Here is a 17,893-nt window from a genome sequence, read left to right as displayed (position 1 = left end):
AAAGTGACCCACAAATATAAATAAATGGTATATACATATACATGTGACACCCGTAAGTACATTAATTACGACCCTACACAATATATAAGTGGAATAAGGGTGCTTAAATTACAAACTCAACGGCGTTTCGATCCCATTAACTTGCAGGATCATCATCAGGACTCCCAACAATAGATGCAATGAAAAAAGGTTGAAACCCAAATGGAGGGTTCTTGCAGTGATAGACAAGATAGAGAACAAGCATTTGCAATGCAATAGGTCTCGCATTAGGAAAGTTTGAGCTATTGGTATTGTAAATTACACATTTTGTATTATGTGTTGGTTTTGAAAATAGCTAAATTAATAGCTTTGTCATTTACAATGCCAATAGTTTTAACTTTTGCAAATGTGACACCTATAGCATTTGTAATGCAATATGTCTTGAATTTACGTGACTTAGATGTATTGATATTACAAATAACAATGGCTTTTATTTTTTTAAATAATTAATACTTAAATAAAAGTTATTGTAATTTATAATGGCAATAGCTCAAACTTTTGTAAATAACTTTTGTGAAGATTATGTTCAGTGTATTTTATTGTGACTAAAATCCAAGAACAGAAGTGAAATATTAACATCTTTTTGTGACATTTGTAATAAAGCTTGAAACATTGAGAGAACATATTTGAACCAGTTGTTGTTGAATTGTTGCACAGATTGATGCTGTGGTGGCGCTGAGTGATGTTGTGGTGGCGACAAGTGATGCTGTGGGATTCAGTGATGATGTGGGAGCGCATCGTGATGCTGTGATGCCCCTGAGTGATGCTGTGGTGGTGCTGAGTGATGCTGTGGTGCCCCTGAGTGATGCTGTGCTGCCCCTGAGTGATGCTGTGGTGCCCCTGAGTGATGCTGTGGTGCCCCTGAGTGATGCTGTGGTGCCCCTGAGAGATGCTGTGGTGACGCTGAATGATGCTGTGGTGCCCCTGTGTGATGCTGTGGTGCCCCTGAGTGATGCTGTGGTGCCCCTGAGTGATGCTGTTGTGCCCCAGAGTGATGCTGTGGTGCCCCTGAGTGATGCTGTGGTGCCGCTGAGTGATGCTGTGGAGGTGGTGCGATAGAGGGAGTGCGATACATAAAGGGAGGGTGTGGGATAGATAGATAGAGAGGGAGGACGAGAGATAGGAGTGAGGGGTGTAGAGAGAGAGGGGTGTAGAGAGAGAGAGGGAGGTAGGTTTTCTGATCTCGCGTTATCTCAGCGAGACCTAAAAAACACTGAGGAGGAATCTGAGCCACTAAAGATAAGTCACGGAGAACTGTCCAATCTCAAAGCAAGTAAATGCACGCTGAGGCTCAACAAAAACCATCGTCCTGTGGAGACTACACAACTAACATGGGTCATCTGGTGACGGGAGGACGCAAGTCCCTGAATGATTTAAAAAGCACAGACCAACTGAGAAACAGAACAGTAAATTGGCGCATGAAGGCTTTTGTTAAGATTAAAGCAGTAATGAGGGAATGAGTGTGGTTCGCTGGCATGTGGATGATGTCATATCAGAAAACTTACTGTGTTTGGCCACTGGGTGAGCTAGCCTTACTGATGCACGAAATTACATCCCCTGGGACTGTGTGGGTGCCAGCTTCGGTGCTCTCCCAGGCAGGCAGCACTGCTGCCAAGTTTTCAGTTTGATGATGTGCGACACCTGCAGGTTTTTGCGTGCTTATGTGTGACATTTCTGTGCGTCGCATGTGACCCTTTTGAGTGACACTCTTGCAGGCTGAACAAAGCACCGATGTGAGAAAGTACCCTTGCTTTGTACCATAGCGGTCTAGAAATGGAATTACAACAAATAGAACATCCACGATATGTTAAGGCAACATTAATAACCCTTTACCCTGAGAGCCAGGTGGTCTTTGCTAACAAGTGAAGACTAGCTGGGTGTTCCAGTTAGACAAGACACTGCCAGCCCACGACTTCTAAAACCCCCTCACACAGTGATACACACTGATGGAGACTGGCATTGTGTTGTATGATGGAGAATTGCATAGTGATGTTCCCATTCTCAGAAAGAACAAATATTGTGAAATGTTTCATTTATTTTTAAGTAGTTCTATCTGGCGAGCACTTCCAGCTGCAAATAAATGAAAAATACCACTGCCGTCAAACGTCTTTTCTCGGCATAGCCGATGCCTTTGAAGGACTGCCTGTGTTGACGTGGGACACCTCACCTGCACTGCACAGAAGTGAAGCTCCAACACCGACGGCCTGGTAGGCTGTGCAGCACCATATGGGAGGGCTCGGTGGGCACTGTGTGCGGAATAACTACATACTGCCCCGTGGTGTGAGCTACCTTCAGCCAGAACTGGGTTTTAAGCAACCAGAATAGCAAACAGCCATTTTTGAGACTCAGAGGTTTACTTTTTAATGTTGCATAACGTGGTAATGGCAAAAAAACACAGGCAAGCTGATGAGGTCACACTTACAGTACAAGGTGAATCCCTATTTGAAGTAAAGGGCACACAGCCTTATTTAGAATATATTGGAATGGCTCCTCTGTCAGCAATCGGAATGCTTTGTGGACACATGTACTAACAGTTTCGTGGACAGACTGTAATAGAACAGTAAATTATTGCGTTTTAAAACATCTAAAACATACGCGTTTTAATGTAGTCATAATTTGTGAACATTCTCCTTAAAGTAGTTTACTGCCACATTTAATCAATGCGGAGCGCTGACCGATACCAGTAGTGCTGTGCTCACCGCAAGGAAGACAGATTATTAAAGGACATACAACCCGGAAGTGGATCGCATGTTTCAGAGTATGGCATCAGAGACTGGTCTACCTTCCTTTCTCCCTCCGATTTCCCACAACAGATCCCACTCACTTCCTGTTCCTCGCCCCGTCTCTTCCACCCGCGCTGTCCCACCTCTCTTCCCCCGCGGTCCGGCCCCGCACTCACTGACCCTTGCCTCCGCCGAGTCCCAGGTGCGCAGCCAGCGGTCTCCGGTGAAGCTCTGGGTGTTTGTGGCGCTCCTCACACCGCAGCTCCCAGCCCACGGGCGTGGCTCCTGAAATCCCCCGCACACCTCCCAGCTCCGGCGATGAGACACACTCGCTGAACAGGAATCCTGCGAGCGCTAACGAAACTGAAACTTACGGCGCATGGCAGAGTCGGATTCCGACGCGCGCGACCCAATCCCAAGGCGCGCGTCGGAATCCGACTCTGCCATAGACAATGCTGCGTGCGTGGCCAGCTCTTGTCTCCCCTCATTGTTGGCTGAGCCGACAGCTATAGTTCTCTCAGCAGAGTGCGCTTTCGCGCGCTTTTCGCAGCGAGACCTAAAAAGGGAATGATGGCTGGGGATTAAGCCTGTCTCTACATCCAGGATTAGTTATGCTCTGGGAGACAAACTTTAGCTGTCTAAAGTGACTAGTCCACTTGAGATAAAAAGTCCAAATGACGTTCGTAGGCAGCAATATAGTATTCCAAAAATGAAAGTCAAGCCACGCAGGAGCCTGCAGAAGAACTGAATCAAACGCAGAAAGACCTGAGAAGTGTATTGTGCATTGTACAGGGTCATAATTAATGTACACGTGTATGTCACACTTCTATGCAATTTATTAAATATTTGTGTAGCACATATTTTGAGCTACGAACATCTTTTCCTTTTATTTTGTTAGTAACACTTATTTGTATTCACATTTCCTCATATGATGTTGAGCTGAGGACCTTTCTTGTTTTGATTATTTATAGTTACCCCAGGTTCTCGCGATTTCAGGTTTACCCTTGTGTTTCTTTGACTTTCTGATATCATTTGCGTGTATCTATGATGCTAAAGCCCCAGAACTATTAACTATTCTTTTGCAAGAAACAGAGGGGCATATCAACACGGGCCTTATCTCCGCTTTTTTGGCTTTAAAAGCCAAAAAAGTGATGATAAAACTATTGCCCTATTTACAAGAGGGTGATAACATGCATTAGCGCATGTTAGCACCCTTTTACCCGACGCCTCCCTTTGCATCTCTAATGAGATGCATAGTGAGAGTCACTGGGCAGTACAACCTTGTAAATATCGCTGATGTGCACATCGCGATATTTACAAGGAGGCCCAGGCATTTATGCAGACGTTTTTTATCGCTGGCCGTTGATAATATGCCCCGCAGTGATAGCAGTGTTGGAGAATGACAAATGGCAGGTTTGTTACTATCTCTAATTTTAGCCCTTTCTCTGGGGCTCCATATGTTACCCATTTTTAGTTCTTAAGTCTATTGGGAACAGCCAAGGTAAAGAACAGATGAAAATTATCTCCTCTCAAGAAAACAAGAGGCATATTTTCCAGAACTGCGTTAAAATTATCGCTGGGTTAGTGCCGGGAAACTGCTGCTAAAGCGGCAATAATGGGCTTTATAATATGCCCTTGAGAATTCCAATAGAAGCCCATGTTCACACCAGAACATGGGCTTCTATGGGAATTCACAAGGGCCTATTATCAAGCCCATTATCGCTGCTTTAGCAGCAGTTTCCTGCTGCTAAAGCAGCGATAATTTTAACGCCGTTCTTGATAATATGCCCCCAATATACCACTGAATAATACTGACATCACTTCATTACCTGAGTAAAAGTGTAAAAACTGAAATATTTAAGGGTAATCTGAGTAAAAGTTAGATCGTTTGAATGCCTTTTTATTTTTACCTGTTTGGTTTCATTCGCTGCCATCTCACCTTAGTTCATCATGTAGGCTTAGTTGCCTTCCCATGCTTATCTTACTAAACAGAGCCAAGCAGAGGGTTGATGGGCATAGTTGCAAAGTGCATGACACAAGTTGAAATACAATTTAAATAGCACTGCTCTTTCTCAGAGCCTTAGAGTGGTGCATTTGCAGTATGACAAGAAGCTGTATGTTTATTGCTTCCCCCTGTTAGATTTGTTTTTAAAGGTTCACAACTCTGTCCATATGGCTGTCAAAGATTTTCCCGGAGAAATGGAAAATTACATGATAACAGAAAGCAAGAAGAGGATGAGGCCTGTTTAGCATGCAACAGGCCCCAGCAGAGGGCAAGAAGTAGAAAACAATATGGTGATACCCCAAGGCAGGTGGAATTTCCCACAGGCATGTTAGTTACTAATTCCACTATCTTCCTATTATATTCAATGTAATTAAATTATTTTATGTGATCAATAAAAACCATTACAAAATTCTCTGGCACACATAATAAAAATGTATTTTTACTATTTATTTACTATTTACTATTATCAAAGAATTAGCATTGTTTTCAAACGTGTTTCTCAAAGAAAACAGAAAAGCAAAGAAAACTGATTACATGTCCCTTGAGAGCTACACAAGAGGACTGACAGTAACAGGCGAGACAAAACATTCTACCACTACCTCAAGATTCATTATATGCATGTTGTGCAAGTGTCTAAGAATGAAAGCTAATCTCGATCCAGGTTAAAACATACATGGTAAAGCATATGTATTAAAAACATGGGTGTCCAAGTGAATCAAAACATACATGCCTGGACATACAACTCGCTAAAAGGTGTATAGTGATTAAAGTGCTGTTGATGTTACTGCAGCTTAGATAAGAGTGGCGATTCAAGATACTGTGTTTTCCTACCACTCTTACCCTTTAAAAGCACGTCAGCTCTAACTTCAATAAAAACAGACGTGTTGGTGATATGGCTGGTCTTGGGCCAACTGAAACCTTCAAGTCCGGCCACGGGTCTAACTGTAGAAATGTTGGCGCCCCTAAAAGTGCATGAAGTAAATAAAGTGGTATCTGGACTGGTACAAGGCTGAACGCAATCACATTTCTCGAGCCTCACTAAAAAGACTTTGAACCCCCTATTATGCATGTAGTAAATTGAGTGCATTGCAGGTCACAGACTCAAGCCTCACTAGAAGAAAGTTACCCCCCCCCCCCAGTGTGCGTACAAAAAAAATGCTATCTAGACTGCTGCAATGGAGATCACAGGCACATTTCATAATACGTTCCTAACACCTCCAAAAGTACGTGAAGTAAAAAGAGTGCTATCTGGATGGTTACATTGGTCATCAAAGGTATGTTTATCAAGCCTCACTAAAAAGATGTTAAACCTCCCAGTGGGCATGCTATAAATAACTTACTGTCTAAGCTGCTGCATTCTGGATAACAACATGGGCCTCACTGTGAAGAGGTTAAGCACCCCTGTATGGATACAGAAAAGAAAACACTTTCTAGGCTTCTACATCAAGGGTCACTGGCACCTTTCATAATATATCAATTAACGCAACAGTGGCTAATGCGGTCCATGGAACCAAATGAGAGGAAAAAAATAATTTATCGCAGTCCATTTGAGACGTGCTTAGCCAGGCACTGACTTCATAGAAGAGGTGTTAAATCGATGAATGCTTGATAGGTATATTAATCATGATGTACCACGTTGGTCAGTGTCCTCTCAAATGCCTGCTTAAATTCACAAATGTCCCTGTCAAGGTTGGATGTTCAGCAGAAAGACAGGCGATTACAGCTTGTCTGCCAGAGCGGATGCCCAGTGCTAGTACCTGAGGTATTTAACAAGCCTGTCTTTCTTTCAGAAGGGTAGGACAGATACATATGTGCACAAGTGTTTCCCTTGTCAGGTTAGCAGATGAGGTAAGCCAGTAACCTTTCGGAACAATCCAGCAGGGGCGATGACTCGTTTCCCCACTCCCTCCTGCGCAGACCCGCAGAGAGAGAGAGTATAACTCGCACTGCTAGGCTGCCCGATGGGGAAAGGGGAAAATGGGACAAAATAATAAAAGAATGAGGATACCTCTTCTCTCTGATCACTCTGGTGTGTAAGCCTCGTCACTGGGAACGATTTATATCTGTGGTTGTGAGAAAGAAGAACAAAATGGGGCGATTAATCAGGCAAACGTATGTAGAGCATACTTATAGCAACAGTAGGTCATTCACTCTTCCCCTGTACCTTACTCACATCTGCTCTCATATAAGGCAATACGAAGAGCAATCCCCAAAACATGTCAAAAAGAGACTGGACCCCTCAGGAGACTGTTGAGTGTTTAGTACATAGGGTAGAAACAACTAAAACTAACCAAGCTGTAACAAGAGCAAAAGGAAATGAGTCTGATCCTGGGGATAAACAGCTCGTACTGGTAATACACAGCCGAAGAAAAGCGTCACGCAAATGTCTCCAGGAACTTTTGTTAAATCAATATTCCCAAAAATTTATTTTTTGCTCCTCCAGAAATTTCTGCTCAGTCAGCAACACTCGAAGAAGAAGTGTTAGTTGAGTCTCACAGTTTACAACAGATGAGGCTGTACCAACTGAACTCGCGGGAAAGTCACCGTATCTTTTGGCAAAGAAAGAACCCTTCAGTTGCAGTTCCATATTGCCTATTACATCCAGTTCCGACTGCCACCTCATCAAAGGCACTTACTGCTTCCAATATAAAGCCAGTATCCCATCGGGAGGAGACGCTGAGATCAGGGAGCTTCAAAGCTCCAAGGTTTCAGATTGCTATGTGTGACATTTTTATAATTTCAGCGTAATTATGAGTGACATTTCAACAACTATGAGTGACACTTTCTTGCAAGCCAAATCAAGCAATGAAGATTAGTGAAACATAAATATCAGAAATTACACCCATTTGAGCAACAAACAACTCTAAGAAGATCTGAAAAGCACCAGAAACGGAAGGGCACACAAATATCTAGGGGTGACAACCCGGCTGCAGACTGTAATTTATTTAAAAAAAAACACATTGAGCCATTTAATAAAAATACATTTGTCATATTACAGCATGGTGCCACCCACTAGAATTAACCTTAGGCTCAGATAAGTTGCATGGCTAGTCTAGGCAATTAACATTACAATACAATGAGGGGTAACTGGGGGGGAGGGTCAGGACAAGCCTCAGGAGAACAGGCTGACTGAGGTAATAATTCTAAAGCTGAGCGTCCGACCTCCCTGGCCAGGGTCCGGTGTGTCTCCCGCGCTATGACCTACGAGTACTTGTACCAGTGTGTGTCATGCAGCAGGCTTTAAGGCTAGTCTAAAAACACATAAGGCACAGAATTGTTTACTTTAGGACATTCTAGCTATTTAGCAGAAGCATGTCCAACCGCCACCAGCCCGGGCCAGTAACCCATGCTACGGTCCAGTAACTGAAGCTACCGGCCAGAACGGCATCCTTACTACAGTTGAAGCACTCCCAGGGTGCTCCTGTGCCTGAACCAACTGCGGTGTCTGCTGCGTTGCTAGAGAACATGCTTGTGTCCTCAAACAGCTTGCTTCTGCTCACCGTATACCACCCCCTCCTAGCTGTCCTGCCTCAAGCTGCCTACGACCCACTCGGTTTGCAGGGCTTCTTGTGAACTTGCCTTGCCACCTGAGCCCCTGGCTAGACTAACAGACTTGCCTTGGTTCATCTCTCTCACAGGATCACCAAAATTAAATATGCCTGCTATGATCCCCCAGCCAGACCCCCTGTTTCTCATTGGCTGTTTCCCTGGCTGGGAATAACCCCTGCAATGATGCTTTCCGCTACCCACACTCCTGACTGTGCACAACTGAAGGCTGCCAGTGCCTGTGCTGGGGAGCTGCTTGCCCGACTGCTGCTGTCTTGGTGCAGTGGCAGTACTGGAATAATAAGTCATTCGCTCTATTAAAATTAAATTCATTAGATTGTGTTATACTGACAAGTGGCTGGTTAACTTACAGCGTTCGTTGACGTTCTAGCCTTCTTCTGCACCAGACTGAGGCAGTGTGACTGCACTGGTGATGACCGGCCCTCAGCCTCTCATTCTCTCACCACGGTCAGTTGACTGCATGTTGCCTCCTGTCGGCTGTCCCAGGGTGCCGGAAAGAATTAGCCTGCGGACGACGTTACCATTTAGTACATGGGCGGCCCCATAGCACGATCGGCCCAGGTGAGCAGGTCTTAGTTAGGTGCGAATTATAGCAGTGTGCTGCGGAGCTGAGCACCATGATTCCCTGTCTCCCCGCGAACCAGTGAGTGAGGCTGAGCAGCCGGGCAAGTCCGCAGCAAAAGTAAAGTCCTCCTCGTAAGTTGCAACATTTAATAACTGGGGTCCCTGCATTCTTTGGAAGCAGGACGTGACGTCACACGTTCTTCTGCGGCGCTACGGCCAGTCTGAGACTGTGTGTCAATCATTGCACCTGGGCCGGACTATGACAGTCACATGATCACTCAGGCTGCCTAGTGACTCTGAGCCCCGCTGCGCGTCCCGCGGGTATCACAAAAGATACATTGCAGCAGGCAGCACTGCCTGCCGCTCTGTGAGGCTGATCCTGAGTTGCTAGGAGGGCACCCAAACCTATGTGAGCAGCCCGCGCAAGCACTGAGGCACGCTGCCAGCTGCCACAGACTGGTTTCATCCCGCTTTCTGTGACAGCTGCAAGACTATGCATTATGCGCAACAATGTTTTTCAGTGCGGTTTTGCGGAGCACCGCACTGAAATGCCTTAGTCTAACGCCTGATGTGTGATACTTGGCAGGACTGGAGCTTCCTCAGCGGAACAGCCGTTGGACTCAGCGCGCAGCATACACGAATCTGCTGAAGGCGGGAGTATGAGCAAACGGCTGCTCTTCGGCACTTCTTCCGAGAAACCAAACGAACGAGGGAAAAACACAATCCACAGGCTGCTTCTAAAACAAAACGGGAAACAGATTGACGAGCACCTGCTTGCGGAAGAGAAACAGCTTATGTAGTTCAGGCTCCTTCCTCCCGCTAGTACTGTTGTTCTACCAGAATGGTGGCTTGTAGAAGTTGTATACCACCTGTTTTTTCTTTCATTCATACTCTTATACCATTCACTCTGGAGTAGGTGAGTGGGGTTGTTGTCAGAGGTTCGTGCTTTTACCGAAAGCGTCCCTGCCTCGTGAGAACCATGACATCCCTGCAGGATTGATAGTCTGCATAGAGTATTTGGGGTTTCTCTTCTTTGTGCAAGTGTACAATCCATAGTCTGTTAGCCCTCCTGACCTGTATCGAATAAGTTGTTGTTTAATTTGTGTTGGTATGCAGATGTTCGTGACCGGTTGCGGACCTTATTTGATATAGTTGCTTAGAACCAACCAGGCATGCAAGTGTAAAGCCAGTTTTTGTTTGTCAGCCAGCCATGATAACTGGTGCACTAGCTTGGTGATTATCTTTTTGAAGTTAGCAAAGGAGATGGGGGCTGCCCACAGTGCGGCTGCCTGAAGGTTCTGGAGAGATTAATACAGATAAACCCAGGCTGCGGAGTAGCTGGCCATGTTAGCTATCTCTATCCAAAGTTGGTTTTCCAGAGTATCAGTGCCTGCTGTACATAGCTTTAAACATATTTTCAGGAAGGCAGCTTGTCTTTCGAGGACCTGCCTGTACAGGCCAAATTCTAACCAGGTTTGTGCTGGAGAAGCTTATTTTGGTAGGGTGCCAAACCCTTTTATAAGTAATCACTAGTAATTTATCAAGCAGGAGAGAGCCCATTCCATACATGACCTCTGATCTATAAGCCACAGTGGGTAGAGACTTAACACAGATCTCCTTCATTAGGAGTCAAGGGAGGGATCTTGGACCTTTTTGGAGAGCTTGAGAGTTGCATGTAGCAATGTGGGTTCATGGTCTCCTTGTAGGAATGCAAAGGTTCTACAATTATCCATGGTCATGCCCAGAGACTTGTATTACACAGGGATGCTGACAGCAAGGCCATTTAGGTGCCACCTACCTGGTTTATTTGTTTTCTGCCTATAATATTTATTCTTGTTTTCTCAAGATTAATAGTGAATCCATGTTGGGTTGTGTAGGAGTTAAGTACATACGTAAGCCACTGTATCCTCACTCTAATCCTGAATAATAGGAGGGTGACATCTGCTTAAAGTAGGCAGCAGGTTGATTTATCTCCAAGTTTAAAGGCACATGCATTCACTTCACCAAGGGCTATAGAGTGATCTGCCACGAATATATTGAAACTTAGAGTAGGAAAGACGCAACCTAGTTTGATCCCTGTCGATATCTGTATTTTTTGTGAAAAGGATGTGTCGTCCTTCAGTTCTACTTGAAGCCAGGTGTTTGTGTACAGGTTGATGATGCCTTTCGGTAAATGGGGCAGGACATTCCTTGCTGTAAGCTTCTGCCATAATATGTTGCATGGAACTGAATCGAATGCTGCTTCAAAATCCATGAAACAAGAGTATTACAAGGATATATTTTTGATCGTTTTATCCACAAGTGAGGCCAATACAAAAAAGATTTTTGGTGGTTCCAAACCCTGTTTAGTGGGGGAGACAATGCTGTATTCATCTGCCCACGACTCCAGTTTTTCTAATAGGAGACCAGTGAAATATTTGGCCTCGTTGTTCAACAGGGAGCTTTGTTGATAATTTTCCGGATTGGAGGGCATCCCTCCTTTATATATGGGGTGAATTATTTCTCCTCTCCTTCACTCAGGTATTTGTTCTGTGAAAATACAGTAATTAAATAAAGGAGTTAATCAGGACTCCCAGTATTCCAGGTTATCTTTGAGCAGTTGTTGTAGTAGGCTGTTTGAACCTGGGCCACCTTCTTATCTGCCCCTGGTGATTATGCCAATGGTCTGGTTGCAGGAGTAGCCTACATATTTTGTAGATGAGTGAGGTGCAGGAATCTGTACTCCGCTGACTGGGATGTCTCTTTATTATGCCGGTATCCACCCCAGGGATTCCTGACACTGTGAGCTCTGTGCTCTGCATGATTGAGTGTACCTTTTCTGCAATGCGTTCAACCCCAGAGAATGCTGCTGCTAGATTTCTTTTATGAACCATAGCATGAGTACTTTGAGCTATGCGGATGCATTCTTCCCATTGGTGCATTGCTATGTTTGCAGACTGTGACACCGGTTGATCTTGTTGGCTGTTATTTATGATCTCCCAGAACCTTTTCTCGTTCTTTAATTGCTAGCAAAGAGGAGAGTTGCCCAGGTGTTATCATGGGCAGCGTGTCTGAGTGCCCAACATTCTTCTGGTAAAGCTTAAGAGTGGCTGCGATTTTAATTGCTAAGCCCGTCTCAGTTGAGTTACTTTTAAGGGTTTTTAGCAGTTTGCTTAATTACTTTTTAATGGCCCTTGCCTGTGGCGGAAGCCTATGGCAGAATCTTCCATTTTGTGTGAGAGCCCACACTCTTTATCGGTGGGTAACTGCTCAATCAGATTTTTAGCTACCAATACCCAAGCTGTACTCGAGCTCAGCCACTTGATGGTATTTTTCTGTGGTCTGTTGACAATGCTCCTCAAAGAACTTTGCTGTGACATCTCTTTAGGCTAGTGGTTGGTGCTGCAGAGCCTGAGTCAAGGCTTTTGGAAAGCAGCAAGTAGTTTTTGCTTAATTGCAGGGATTGTGTGTTATGGTAGCTTTCTTGGTGAACATCGATCTTGAAGTATTCTAAGTATCCAAACAGGGAGAGGCTCATCAAGATGTAGTCTATAATCGAGCATGAATTCAAGGCATTGTAAGCTTTTGGCGGATGCTGATCCACGCTTGCTCTTCAATTCAGTGATTTGAAACTGGCTTGAAGGCATATACCCAAAATCTTTTCCCCAAAACCAATACGTCCCTTAGTAGATGGGATGACTTGATGGGATATGTGCCAGAAGTCATCTTGTAGCAGTATGGTCTAATCTCCATGACTATTGATTAATAAATGTGAATTAAAATTGCAGGATAAGAATGTGGAAGCCTCACCATGCTTTTGACTTAAATCTGTTATTATTGACTCCAGTTTGGGTATGATCTCTCGTTTTGAGTGAGGGTGTCAGTGAATATAGATATGTATTAGCATAAGAGGAGTCTTAAGGTCATTCGCCCAGTTGTGAATTAGTACAATCATGATCAATAGTTAGTGAAGAACCATTTCTTCTGTGCCAACATCCAGATCTGAGGCAATATAAATGGCTAGGCCTCCTTTGGGTCTACCTTTTGCATTTGTTTTGACTGCTGCTGAGCGAAACCTAACGTACCCAAACAGGGGCATTGAAGTGGTACTCCATGTTTTCTGAAGCATGATTACATTGAATTTTTGCCAGTAGATGACCACTTCTACATCCTCAACTAAGCTGCTCAAGCCTCTTGCTTTCCAGTATCATATATTTAAGCCAGTGTGGAACAGATAGGCTATGCGAATGCTAGGTGGGAGGTCATTTTCCTGCTAGTTGATTTGGGCTGATTACCATCACAACCAGTCTGATTCCGTGTTCAAACTTGGGACTGCATATGATGCCCCTCTCATGCTTTCTTGTTCTTCTTCTTCCTGTGGGATGAATGCTGCATTCTATTGCATTTCTCAGGCTCAAGAAGGTTTCATTTGGGCTGCTTCTGATGTAATTGGCTGTCATGACAGGATCACAAAACTGTACTGGGTAATCTTTAGTCCCATATCTTGTATGCTTTATTCCCCAGTTCTTACAATGACCCTATCTGCTAGAAATGTCTAGCCGCAGATTCCTTCCTTAGAATCATCCCCAGGTGCCAGTCTCGATCCAGAAATATTTCTGCATCAGTACCTCTGTGCATCTGTAGAATGCGGCAGGTGACAGCGTAACGATGTCGTCCTACGGATGTCATGTTGTCAGAGTCCTGACATCAGTTTCTTCCTTTTCATGCTTCCACGTGGATCCGGAGAGTTGTACCTCTGGCCATTTTAGCCTACCACCACGGAACAGTGTGTTTTTTCTAGAGATCACTGAGGTCTATGATGTTGACCCCACACCTTCATCCTATTTGCATGTTGTGTCCAGGCACGCACCCTGACTCCGACTGGTGCGGCTTGTGTCTTCAGCTTCATTCGTTGATGGTGCAGGAGCGCCACATGACGCTGTTGGCGAAGGGGTGGTCAACGGCCCCTACTTGGTCACGGTCCTCTTCTTTCTCCGATGACTGCTCAAGGGCCAGCTCCAGAAGTCCTTCATCCTCGGGGTCGCCTGGTAAGTCACGCCGTTGGCGGTTAGTGCTGCATCCTTCCCCAACTTTACTGAATACACGCGGTGTCCTACTCCTCCGCTTTGGGAGTCGGAGCGAGAATCCGGGCTGCACCTTCTGGTGTTTCCTGGCACAGAGGAGACTCTGGCTCAGATGAGAGAATACTATCTCTTCCTCCATGCCATTTACGGCTCTTAACCTCCCTCTGGTGCGCTTCTTAGCCCGGGGAGGTTGGCGCAGCTTGACTAACTCCAAACCGATGGGTCATCCCTTGGTGTCAGCAGCGCCCTCCGAATCCGCGATCGTCTCCATCTCGGCTGCAGGGCACAGTCCTTTGGGGTTTCCACCTGTGTTGGATCCACCAGTGCGGATACACCCTTCTCTGTCCCCATCTCCCTGCACCGCTCCCTCCGACGCCGAGGTGTCACCTTCTCTGCACTGAATTGACGTTGGGAACGACGTTGATGTATCAGTCGTCTTCGGACTACCTTCCTCTGCTTTCAGAAGAGCCCCCTGCTATTTTTTTCTTGACACACTTGTATTTTAATGATGTTGATGAGCACATGACTCCGCCTCCTCCGCAGTTTCATTGAGTTTCTGCGCTTGGTGACACTAGTGGCCTTGATTCTTCCTCATCCTCAGGCCTGATTTCGCCTCCTCACCTCGCTTCGGAGACTAGGAATCTGTGGCTAGAGATCTCTGTCAGATGAATAAGTTACTTACCTTGGGTAACTCCTTATCCGGGAGAGACTAGATCTAGCCGCAGATTCATTACTGACCCATCCATCCACCCCGCTTTGCAAACTGGTTCTCCTTTTTCTTCCAGATCCCTTCTATGCACCTTTCTGCTTTTCGTTGGTTAAAAAAAACATATATAAATGTAAGACAGACCAAACAAGAAATAATAATTAATGTACGCATCTTTCAAAAAGAGGGTTCTTTTTGAGCACACTGTTTCCATGGCAGTTTCTATATGTAGCTCCGCTTTCAGCGTAGAAAAAGTTGTGGAAAAAGCTGCAGTTTGTGCATCAGGGGAAAGCTTAACTGGCATCTGACGATGTCATATCTGGTAGACAATGTCATTGCGGAGTTGCTCAATGCCCTCTACTGACACGCAGTGGTATCGCTGTAGAAAAATGTCCAGATCCAATCTGGTGCCTGCGGATAATTCTATGGTAGGTATCTGTTGCTAGATCTAGACTCTACCAAATAAGGCATTATCGAACTTTAGTAACTTATTCTTTCATGCCATATTTAAGTCACTTGTTTGAGTATAGACAATGTTATTAAGTTGGTTCCTTCAAGTGGTTGCCTCTTAGTGGGAGGAACATGATTGATAGTATTTCAGTGCTAGTGAGATGAGCCAGGGATGCATGGCTTCCCAGTAGTTTTAAGATTCTCCCCCTGTTTAGTATGTCTTGGGGGCCTCTTGATACATATTCAGGAGAAAGAAAAATCTAGTTACCAGAATGGTGGTGTAAGTTTAGCATTGAGCTGTTGCAGCACCCAGTGGCATTTTAATGATTGCTTTTGCGATTAATGGTTGTGCTTTCACACCAACACTCTGCTAAAGAGGGTAAGGGGATTCTCGGTGGGAAAGTTGAGAAAGACTGCCCATTTGTTGCGGTGTTACACATCTGACGGCTTCATGATGCATGTAGTGATAGTTTTCCACTGTAAATTTGGGAATCCCCATGTTGTTCAATGGGTTCCCCACTGAAGTTATAAGATTCCTCAGTTTAAGGTGATGAGTTGTGGCAGCTGGCTCTTCTATTAATACCAGGGCTTATTAGTCACATAAGCTTTTAAGGTTGTCTTCAGTATCAGGTGTGGTATTATCCTTTCTTCCATGGAGGTAAGATTGATGGCATTTGCCCCATGTGTTTACCACTCAGAGGATAGATTCGTGTTTTTGAAGGTCAAGGCTGCTTTGGAGTGTGGGGAGACCATATTGGTGGAAACCTGTGCCTGTACCTCCCGCAATATATCCACTTCAGTAGTGGGGGAAGTTTTGGCTCCGTTGGAAGCTTACAACTGGTGGGCCTGGAACATGAGATGTGCTCTTAGGGGGCTTTATTCTTTTTCTCAAAGTAGGAGTATATTTATATTATTTTATCAGGGGTCTGTGATCAATGGCTGTTGGCTGCTTGATTATCTGTTTGTTCCCTGCTTCCCACAGTCTTTGGCACTCTTGCTTAGTGGGAGATTTCCATTGGACTGGGTTTGTCGTTGCTGATTTTAAATGGCTTTCTCCAGGTGGGCTGCATTGTGCCATAGGCTCGGTACTCATCATTGTGTATATATAATTCTTGGGGTTTGCTTTTACTGGGGGTGCCGCGACCATACACTTGTTTTTTTGGCAGTGTGCCTGGGCTCAGGTTCTGTGTGAATCTCTGCTATGCACACAGTTCCAGTGGATGGGGAGGATTTCCTGATTCAGAGTTTTGTATGTCCTTTGAAACGATCAAAAACATTGAAGCTGGTGGGGGCATGCTGTGAAACAGAGGGAGAAGGGGACATTTAAGGCTCATTTGGTGATCTCTTGCATGGCATTACTTCCATCACTACAACAAGGCACTGATGACATTTTTGTTTTTATTGTTTGAGTCTTTAAATCTATGATGATAAATGCTAGGACATCCGGTAGGGTTGACAACTTGCTGAGACTTGGTGAACAGGTGCATCTTCCTAGCTCTGGAGGCACCAAAGGGTCCGACGCCGATGGAGACCCTTGCACTCGCACAGTGAGGTTGTTATATTTGTCCAACTTGTCGTCTATCCCTGACCCAAACACCATCTGGGTGTTTAAGAGATCTGTTTGAACTTCCAAATTTTCTGAGAGAAATCTGAGTGACTGAACAATGGAATTGAGTGTTGTCAGCAAAGCAGGCCAGTGATCGTCGTTCATGCTGATGACGAATTTGGGTTTGGTTTGTGAAGTTATTAGTTGTTTCTCCTATATCCGAGGGGTGGATGATGGCAATGGGGCCATCTTAGAGTTCTTCACGCTCGCGCTGTGTTCATCCAAGCTGCTTGATAGCCGATCTGGTGGCAGGCCTCCTTTGCACACTAGGGGTATTAGGCTGCCCTACTTTATCTTTTTCAGTTTGCTTTGGGCAACGATGTTCATTACTGCCTTTTCCGCCTTATCTGCTGTTATGTTGGTATGTGCAGATGAAATGGAGTTGAAGAAAATGAGTATTGAGAGTGCCTGACGGCTCACTGTGGGATCCTGTTTTCAAGGATTTTGGGCATTCATGCCGACTGGGTCTGCTGAGTGGGGTTTGTGATTATGGGCATGCTTTGCTGATTTGGTAGCATGCATTCACATGTCTCAATTGTACAATTGACTCTCTATTGTTAAATATTTGAAAAGGCAGTTCTGTGTTTTGAGAAAATCTTGGTAATCATCTTGATTCATTCTCCTAGGCAATTCTGCAGGCAGAGGAGAGCCTGAAAGAACTTGATGTAGGAATCAATGACTTGAAGCGGCTCGGAGACAAACTGCAGATTGACCAGTCTTCTATGCAAGAGCTGTCTAGATTTCAGGTGAGATTTATTGAAATAATTTGAAATTAAGTTTTTTTTTAAAAATCTTGTATTGTTCAAATCATTGATTTTTACATATTATTATATTACTTTTGAAATACAGAATCCACAAATTGAATTACCTCTGTGAGTGTTGTTTGATTTATGTAGAGTGTTGATGGATGTATGTGTGAATAAAGTCCTAGTAAACCCAAAAAAATGATTTCTTCGATTGAGGTTAAACAATTTTTAAATTAGACACATATGTATAAAAATAAAATATCACATTTCATAACCCATCTTATCTATCTATCAATAATGTATAGATATTGAAAAAATAAAATCAAGGCACCCCTATCCGATGATACTTCTAGTTCCAATATTGATCTTCCTACTTGCGTATCAACAAAAAGATTGAAGACAGTTGAGGCCTGTACCATTCTTT

At 44.5% G+C, this 17,893-nt stretch overlaps 1 protein-coding gene across 1 annotated transcript in view; it reads left to right on the top strand.

The window, feature by feature from the left end:
* SYNE1 (spectrin repeat containing nuclear envelope protein 1) overlaps positions 1 to 17,893 on the top strand; it is a 2,361,447-nt gene that overhangs the window by 1,826,370 nt on the left and 517,184 nt on the right. The window contains exon 104 of the mRNA XM_078648775.1: positions 17,350 to 17,469. Coding sequence (XP_078504901.1) covers positions 17,350 to 17,469 — 120 coding nt within the window. The remainder of the gene's footprint in view (positions 1 to 17,349; positions 17,470 to 17,893) is intronic.

The sequence above is a fragment of the Lissotriton helveticus genome, chromosome 6, assembly GCF_964261635.1.
Source record: "Lissotriton helveticus chromosome 6, aLisHel1.1, whole genome shotgun sequence".
NCBI classification, from domain to species: domain Eukaryota; kingdom Metazoa; phylum Chordata; class Amphibia; order Caudata; family Salamandridae; genus Lissotriton; species Lissotriton helveticus.
Note: the sequence above shows the minus strand (reverse complement) of the source record. Positions and strands in the feature narration are given on the sequence as shown.